The following is a 9,528-nucleotide window of genomic DNA, read 5'->3' as shown; positions in this document are numbered from 1 at the left end:
TTGGATGGTGTTGTGCTACGTGGGCGTTGGCACCAAGGTGCACGTAGCTCCGCGTGTGTTGATGAGTGGCAGCAGCGCGAGTGGCTCATTACCTTGCGCATGCGCCCCATGATTTATCCCGTACATGATCGTTGCAATGGGATACCGTCGACTAGCGGTCCTCGTTAGGTTAACAATCTGGCCTTTGATACAGTTGTACACATGCAAAATTTAACTTTTGTGTAGTTTTGCCACTGAAAATATTTTTCCAGGATGATTCCAAGTTGTGGAATATTTGCTTCCTACCAACACCAGTGTTTATTGTATGTGTTCCATCTGTTCTGCAGACTGCATCCGAACAATGCATTTGACGGTGAATGGCGATGATAGACTAATTTGCATGTACGGGTCACGAAACACAAGATTAAATTACTCTGGAGTAGCCACTAGGGATATGTACAATGTTAGTGGTCCAAGCAAACAGCATGCACAACGATGACAACGGTGCGTTCGTGCTAGGTTACACGGAGCATATCAACACATACAGTGAGCTCCTTTGCGAAACTCTATCGCACAGCAAGCAGAAATAGAGTCGTACGTGTCGCACATGAAGTAACTAAACACAGAGTAACATGCATCGAGCTAATGGATGACAGTGGCGTTGTTGCTACCCACCGCGTCAAGTTCAGCTCTGACAAACCATGCTAGCACCATGTTAACCCGTAGTCCGTCGTACTTCCGGGTAGCAGCACTCGACTGCTGTATTGAGGGATGCCTTCCTTTTTCACCTAGGTCAGCGTTTCGCGCTCATCGGGGGATATGAGCAGGCAAGGTGGTGCTGCATGCTGAAAATCGGGAATCAGGATGGAGAACTAGTTCTTGTGCAATTTGACATTGGTGGTGTCACCATCTTCTCGCTGATGTCTCCGGTAACTAAGGAAGCTAACTACCATCCTAGCACACATTGCCATCCTAGCACACATTGCATGCAAACTAGCATGATGCAAGCAAGCATCTGACTGGATAAGTAATAATTTAAGAGCTTGATTAGGTAGACTGAAAGCTGATGGGGACCTTGTATCCACAATAGTTGAGGAAGGGACAGATCGATGGGGACGTCAAGGTTGACGCTGAGCACGTTGGTGTTGATAGCCACGACGTCCAGGACAGCCAGGCTGGTGATGAGCGGGCAGCATAGTGCCTTTGTGGCTTCCCCACCATCACGTGGATAAGTTAGTTCAGCACATCGGCTCGCACACCAAGCTCGACAATGTTCAACTTGGGCACTTGCCCCCGTAGGCGTCGGGCATGGGTGCCCGTCAACCGTCACATGCTACCAACCGTCGATGAGGAAATCACTTTGGAGTTCTAGTTGGTTCGGTAGGGAAGTAGTCCCCACTGACGGCCAGCCTGCAAACCAACACTAGTGCCATGGCGGCCAGTGGCATGGCAAGCATTGGTTCTACCATGTCTGCATGCGGGAGAAGAACACTAGCTTTGGATCTTAACTAGTTTCTCATATAAGCACGTCACGCGAGCCGCAGGATACGTGCAATCCACACGGGTCTAATCGCTTGCGGGTGTCCCACATGGACAAATGATTGCACGTGGTCAGACTCATGGACTACACAAATATGCACGGACGACAATGGACGTGGATGAGATGCAACGTCGAACAAAAAATCGGACGTGTGATGGAATGATACCGAACCAAATTGGACGAGCGCATGCCGCACGCGTGACATGATGCTGGACGCGCGCTAGAATCACCTTCAATTTTTATAACAGGGAAAGAAAGATTTGAACTTTTGAAAATCGTGGTTCACATTAGAAAAAGAAGGGTTATGCCTTTTTCCAAACATTTATACTGCCAGTATCTGTGGTCTGTTTCTTACTTTCTTTCGCCAGTATGTGTCAACAAACATAACATCTAAACTTTAAACAAAGCGTGGTATATTACAGGCATTTTTAAACTCATACTAAACACTCTATAGGCAATGTGCATACGATAGATGACACCAACATCCATCATCAGTGCTAATCACCGTCGCTATGACCAAAAAATAGATTCATGTAGGTACATCATGCATGTTGTAAAGTGAGATGAGTCACAAGTCAACCGCACCTAAGGACATACAATGGTAAAATGATCTACTTCCCCCATTTCATATTATAAGACTTTCTAGCATTACTAACAATCATATATATATATATGTTAATAAATATAGATATATATATGTGTGTCTAGATTCATTAACATCTATATGAATATGGGCAATGCTAGAGGGAGTATAAGATTGATATAGAGAAACATAAAATGATCAAGCAGAAACATAAGTCTAACAGGAATTTCTTTCTCCGATTTAAGGAATGCAAGTCATAAAGCTAATACTAGTGTTGCTGCTTAATCAAAGTTCCGGTAGCCGTCCAGTACGAGGTACATTAATAAAACGAACAGCAGCTAACCCCGCAGAACGTGGGATCCCAAAATGCTGATACAATACACAGAACGAGAAACCTCATCGTGCCCCTAAATCAAACATATAAAAGCGGCACATTTTCAAACTAAAACCAGAAAAAACCCTGGAGGCTTAGCCAAGAACAAACATTCAAGAAACACAACTCGCAAAAGCTTCACATGTCAAACTAGCCGTTCTCCCTTCATGGGCTTACTCTGGCTTTAGAGCATAACATCGCCAGTGCAGGCTCCTCACACCAACAGCACACAAGTTCTACTCTGGGATCATCTGCTCATTGTCCGCGTCACCCTCCTGTTCGATCTGAGGCTGTTTAGGAGCTGAGGCTCCAGGAGCCTGCTTCTTCTTGATACCGCTGACGATGTCGTCGATCCTAAGAAGCATGCAAGCTGCCTCGATAGCTGTCTTGAACGTTTGTGCCTTGACACTGTAAGAATCCCAGATCTGCGACAAGGCAATACTATGGTGTTTTAATGTGTACACAACAAAAGCAGGATATATGCAGCAGTGCACATGGAGAAAAAGGCCAACCTTCCGCTCTTTCATGTCAACAATGTCACCGCTCCTTCCGTCAATGCCAACCCACGCATTTTCACCATTTGCATGCTGAAAAAACAGACATTTAGAAACAGGTAACAAAAAGTAATGCAAATACAATTACTTCTCTAAGTACTACTTGGTGCATGTTCAAAGGTAGAGCCCAGTATGAGCTCAGACAATACAAGATCATTTAGAGACTGCCCTTACAACAGTTGAGACAACAATGGCTAACTATTAACCACAAAAAAATGATTATTGTTTTTTCACTTTTTCCACCCTCATGCAGCCAAATTTCCATTTTATAGAGGCTAAGAGTCGTTGCTGAGGATGTTGTCTCCTCTTTCGCTCTCTTCCATGTTAGTAAATATTCATAATTAGAAATGTTAAGAGCCCGCTACTAATTACTACCTCCGTCCCTTAGGGCAAGTACAAAGGTAGAGACCGGTATGGTCTCTACGTTAATTAGAGGCTATCACGTTACAATAGTTAAGACAATACGGTCTCTAACCATTAATGTACCAAAATACTTTCTTACTAGTCATCTTTCCTTTATTAGACTAAATGCAACAAAAAATTTCCTAATAAATGCTAAGAGCCGACTCTATGCCGTTGTCATGCGTAGCAACCATCTTTCTCTTTCCTTCTTCCTCTCTCTTCCACGTCACCAAATATGCTTGCATGATAATAAAGAGAGACCGCTAATAAAGACCATTGTACATGCCCTAAGAAGTTCTAGAGTTGGACACGGTTATTAAGAAAGTAGGTAGAATTAAATGGGGAGAGGTTGTGATTAGTTGAGAAGTGGAGACATGTGGGAAAAGTGAATGGTGAAGGGTTGTGATTGGTTGGGAAGAGAATGTTGATTGAGAAGTTGTTATATTTTGGAACAATTCTAAGTGCTAGAAGTAGTTATATTTTGGAACGGAGAGAGTACTGTTGCACATGCCCTCAAGAAACATGATGCAAAGATGGAATACTAGGTTGTCAATAAGATTAATAATTATTCCTGAGTCGGTATATAAGGACAATTCACAGTTTCATTACTGTCCTTTCCATTATACTCAGTAGTTGGAAATTTAGGTCTGTCCTGAGGGTCTCACGAAGTACTTACCAACATATCCTGTAAAAAGATCAGTAATCTGAAACTATTGCTATGATATGCTTATGCCCACTCAACAAACTAAAAAAGAAAATCAAACATCACAAAAGCTTCCGTATTTCTTTTCAGACAAGCCCTAGTCAAATCTCTACCCAGAAACTTAACCCCATCTTCCCTCTAGCTTATTTTCAACAGTCAGCCATTGAAGAAGTGAAGCACTCTAGACAGGATCCATGAATGCTGGAGTCCCTCCTCTGAGACTGAGAGCCCCAGCTTCCAACATTTCCACAAGTGTTAACAAGAAGAGTTTAATTATTACCTTTCCCTGGAGTTGTGTCATTATCCTGATGACATTCAACCCACAATTTTGAGCCAAAGTTCTTGGAATTGCTTCAAATGCTAAAGCAGCAGCTTCATAGGGCCACTGATCCAAACAAACAAAATATAAATAAGATATAACATAGTCACAAAACAGAAAGTAGCCATTAAAAAAACTAATGAATGCTGCATTGATGAATGACTTAGACAAACATACAAATAGGCAAGCACCTCTTTATGAGAACACTTTGCTAACCTTTTAAATCACTAACATAAAAATATGCTGAAAAAGTACCTTTTCTACACCTTCAACTGAAGAACTCTTTTGCTTCAGTGCTGCTGATACAGTCAGCTCGGTAGCACCACCTCCAGGTAAAAGTTTTGGGTTTTTCAAAATGTTCCTTGCAACAGACATGGCATCCTGTCAAAAAGAATAAGAAATGGTTATTGGTGAACATGGCATGCAAAATTACAGGTACCACAGGAACATTAACAAATACCTGAAGGTTCCTCTCAACCTCATTCAGGACATCCTTGCTTGCTCCCCTCAAAAGAACAGTGCATGCCTTGGGATCTTTGCAGTCGACAATGAAGGTAAAGAATTCATCACCTATCTTCTTGACCTCAAAGAGGCCAGCTCTTGTTCCAACATCCGATTCTTGAAGCTCCTCTGGCCTGTTCACTATGACTGCTCCACAAGCCTTAGCAATCCTGTTGTTATCAGTCTTCCTTAGCCTACGAATTGCACTAACACCAGCCTTGCTTAGGTAATGGATAGCAAGATCACTGAGACCTTTCTCTGTGACAACTAAATCAGGCTTGAATTTTAAAATCTGCGCACAGAGGTTCTTTATGTATTCTTCCTCCATCTCTAGCAGAACCTGCCTGAAATAGCATATTTACAAATTATTCCATGCTACATTGCTTCAATAGCACCACAATAGTTCAACAATTCAAATTGGCAAAACATTTGAATTTATCCATCCCTTACCAATCTTCTTCCTTCATCAGTTCAGCATTGGTCTGGTTTTCTCCTTTCTTGTACTCAACAGGGCAATCCAGAAGGATAATGCGGGGGTTGACTATCTTCCTTCTCATTTTTCCAGGAGCTACAACATCTTTATTGAACATAACTCCTTTAAGAACCCGTGAATCCTCTAACTGACCACCAGGAACCTTCTCCACTTTGATATATTTCTTGATATCAACTTCACGCATACCTTGACCTAGGTCAACACCTGCTGTTGTAGTAGCATCAATAGCAAGGTCCTGAGCATAGTACAACAAGACGTCAGATAAACTATAAACTGAACACACTTAACCGAGAAGTTGTGTGGCACTCAAATCTTGAATAAAAGAAATACTTACAGCAATAAGGTCACCAAACTGACCCGTGAATTTTGTACCAATAGAGCTCTTCACTAGCCCTAGCATAGCAGCACCTGCATTATGGTACATCTCACTCAAATCAGTAACAAAAACACAGAAGACGATACATAGATTCTCCAAACTAAAATTTGCAATATTTGTAATAAGCTTGACATATACTTACGGTCATTCACGTCAACATGCATTGCAATTTTGTCAAGGACAGCTAAAGCATCCTCAAGAGCTTTGGTGTATGCTGAAAATGAGAGACACTAAATGTTTCAGAACAGACTAAAAAATCAACAAAGGAAATAACACCATCTGATACAATGATCAAGCAATACCTCGGCAAATAACAGTTGGGTGGTAGTGCTTATCAATGAATGCTTCTGCAACATGGAGCATCTCACCAGCTAAAAAATAATAATTAAAGTTAGTGCATCAGAAGAAAATGATAAAATCCAACAAAGTTGCTCACATTGATCTGATGGAGCACCTACAAGTTATTGCTATTCTACCCCTAACACACCAAAATAATCTTACTTAATCATGCAGAGTTAGCTTAAAATTTGCAGTGGGGTTTGCTAACTTTCCTTGACAGTTGCCACAGACGTTTATTGATGACTTTGCAGCTCATAGTAATAGCCAAGTGTTTTAGTTCGACCAGAAAGAGATGTCACGATATCCTAGTGTTGCGATCTCATATGACATTTAAATAAAACTGAATGAAACTGAATGAATCAGGGAACACATACCTAAAACAATGACAGATGTTGTGCCATCACCAACTTCTTCATCCTGTGTACGGCTTAGCTCAATCATAGACTGCCAAAGAGTGACAAGAAAGTTAGATTAAGTACTAATTCATACATTAGCAGAAAATATTGGCAATTTAACACATCAGACTAATAATTTCATCAGTAGTACTCAACAGAGAGAAAACATCTAACGTTCCACATACCTTGGCAGCAGGATGTGCAATATCTATTTCTCGCAATATAGCATTGCCATCATTAGTAACCACAATACCTGCAAAAACAGAAAGAACCCAAATACAATGAACCTTGTAAAACCAGGAAAATTGCAAATGTGAAAACAGAAATGCCTCCAAGGTGATGAGATAGAAAATGAATTATCTTCTATCTCCGTTCTCAGCATAATGTACTGCACAAAAGTACTCACGATAATTTTCTTAAAAAGCTATATACAAATGAAGGCGCAAGTTGCAAATGGCATAAACAAAAGTATGCAAGTGACCTAATAATGTGGTGCAAAAGCCTGTTTGGGTTATCCATTGAGTAAAACCAGTTCAAAAGGATCACATGCAACATGGCTGAACTGCTTTGTCATTGCCCAGAAGAGACTCAACTTTTTTGAGTAAACGATGGTCATCATTAATACTAGTTATGGTTAATATAAGCAACAAGTGACACTCAACTACTGTTTTCACTTTTTTTAAAAAACAAAAGTAGAAAAGTGAAGGAAAGATCATTGATGTGAAAATATAGAGAAAAAATAAAAAAACAAGCCATTTCCATACATAAAGGTGTAAAAGCTGAGTAAAAATCATTGTGTGCAAGCGACAAAATAATTAATGCTGCTCTTCACGTGAGACATCTAGTGGCAATCCAATTCAAACATCGGTGGAACTAGTCTTTGTGGAAGTGAGAATGCAGGCATAATTTTCAAGCATTGGTTTAGTAACTTAGAAATAGGCATCTTGGCATGGTTTCTTCAAACATGTGCAGTTTTATGTTGTTGCAATTTGCAAATGCATTTACGATGTTGGCACGGCTCAAAAAAGGTTAAAACACAGTTAATATGTTAGCGACAAATTTTATTTACAAATTCTAGTCCTGTGAAGATTTAGAAAAGGTTATGAAAAGCCCATTTATTACAGCAATATGGCCAAAATATTATGTATGTCTACAGCAATCGAGATCTGTCAAATACTTTGTGAAAGACACTGATCCTGATTTGTATTACTTAGGAAGCACATTAGTCTATGGGAGGATTGAGTAGTAGTCTATGGGATAATTGAGTAGGTAATAAATAAATGTACAAATAAAAAACAATTAGCCAATGTCAACTTTAATAAGTGAGTTAATTTAATCCAACTGCTCTTGCATCAGAACGTAACATCAAACATATAGAGCCAACATATTGACTAGGGAGGGATTTTTACACAGATACACAATAAAGAACAAATTTGGATTAGTAACTTATTCGTGGCTGTGCCCTTCGGAAGGATATCTGTGTATACACCCAACTTTCAGTGGTAAATAGTGGGAATCTAGTGTCTTGTGTTTAAACATAACGTATTCCTCTGAAAAGGCTATGGCAGGCTAGCATTATGAGTGGGCCGACACAAAAATTAACAGATATACAATAGAATGAAGCACAACTGTACCAAAGCTTATTCAATACAAGTAAATAATCATCAAGTGTGCACCGTGAAAAGTGCAATACTGAAGTGTTTATACACTAGATTAGAGTTCAGACAGCACCTCCAGAAGCATCCAGAAGCATCTTCAACATGGACCGAGGACCGAGTGTAGTACGGATGATGTCTGCCACAGCCTGCAGAGCAATTGATCACGGTTTTACCAAGTGACAGGAAAATTCATTTCTGTTCTCAAAATTAACAATTTTTACAGCTAGCCAGACAGCCAGCTAGGTCTTAAAATTTTAATCTAAAACAGAAAATAATGCAAAAGCAATGGTTGGGTCGCAACAATCACAAAAACAGCTTAAGTTGCTACATATGCCTACATCTAAAACACCTACTATGTGCTGTCCAAAGAAGGGTATAACAAAAATAATCTGACATCTTGTTTAGCACCGGTTACCCCTAATTGACTGTGTGATAATTATCACCTACAGTACAATAAAAAAAACAACTTCACCACATCTAGACAGTATATAAAAAGCTTATAAGAGTCTGTCCTCACCTTGGCGGCCTGGATGTTGGCATGGTGAACCTTCGTGCCGGACTCCCGCTTCAGCGAGTCCTCTGCTCAAATCAAAACAAAAAAAAACAAAACAAAATCAGAGAGAAGTTCCCGCATAAACGGAAGCGACAGGGATCAGATCAGAATGACAAAAACCTAACAAAACCATAACACCAAAACCAAATCTCGGGTTCACACCAAGAGATCAGGTAAACCCCCCACCACACGAGGGGAGGGGGGTGTCAAACAGACACCACCAAATCGAAAACCTAGAAGGCACGAAACAACCACCGTTTCCTATGGAAAAGATCCGAGGCGGGAAACGCGGGAGGGGCCATAACCCTAGCCACGGGGAGGGAGGGAGAGCAGGGGAAGGGGAGGGGGGCGCGCTTACTCAGCACGAGGACGGGGGCGTTCAATGCCATGGCGCGATCCCGCGGGAGGCGAGGCGGCGGCGGCGGCGGAGTGGGGGCGAGAGGCGGCAAGGGAGAGGAAGGGGGTGAGGCGCCGCGGGGGATCGAGCTCGACGAGGGTTTGTTTGTTTGGTTTTGTGGGGGGTGGGGGGGGGGGGGGTTTGAAGTGAAACTGAAACCCTCGAGAGGGTTCCGCTCCGCGGCTGCTCACTTGCTGCTTCGTAGGGTGGGTGCCCTACAGTACTCTGCCACTGCCAGTGGGCCGCGCTGGTCTTCTTAAAAAAAAAATAAAGGACTTTAGTACTCCAAAGGCTGTTTGGCATTGCAATCCATATCATAAATCGAAACTGGATTTGAAGCTTGTTTATTAAATTATATTATTT

General features: G+C 41.4%; 1 protein-coding gene across 1 annotated transcript; it reads right to left on the bottom strand.

The window, feature by feature from the left end:
- Positions 1–2,319: 2,319 nt before the first annotated feature.
- LOC4341219 (T-complex protein 1 subunit gamma) lies at positions 2,320–9,276 on the bottom strand. The gene is made up of 14 exons (XM_015788576.3): positions 9,127–9,276; positions 8,733–8,794; positions 8,289–8,361; positions 6,743–6,810; positions 6,537–6,606; positions 6,126–6,194; positions 5,966–6,037; positions 5,782–5,855; positions 5,405–5,682; positions 4,914–5,298; positions 4,709–4,834; positions 4,415–4,519; positions 2,988–3,062; positions 2,320–2,900 (listed from the first exon to the last, which is right to left on the bottom strand). The coding sequence occupies exons 1-14, from the start codon at positions 9,155–9,157 to the stop codon at positions 2,712–2,714; spliced, it is 1,677 nt and encodes a 558-aa protein (XP_015644062.1). The 5' UTR covers positions 9,158–9,276; the 3' UTR covers positions 2,320–2,711.
- Between the last annotated feature and the right edge of the window lie 252 nt (positions 9,277–9,528).

This window comes from Oryza sativa, chromosome 6 (assembly GCF_034140825.1).
Source record: "Oryza sativa Japonica Group chromosome 6, ASM3414082v1".
NCBI lineage: Eukaryota > Viridiplantae > Streptophyta > Magnoliopsida > Poales > Poaceae > Oryza > Oryza sativa.
Note: the sequence above shows the minus strand (reverse complement) of the source record. Positions and strands in the feature narration are given on the sequence as shown.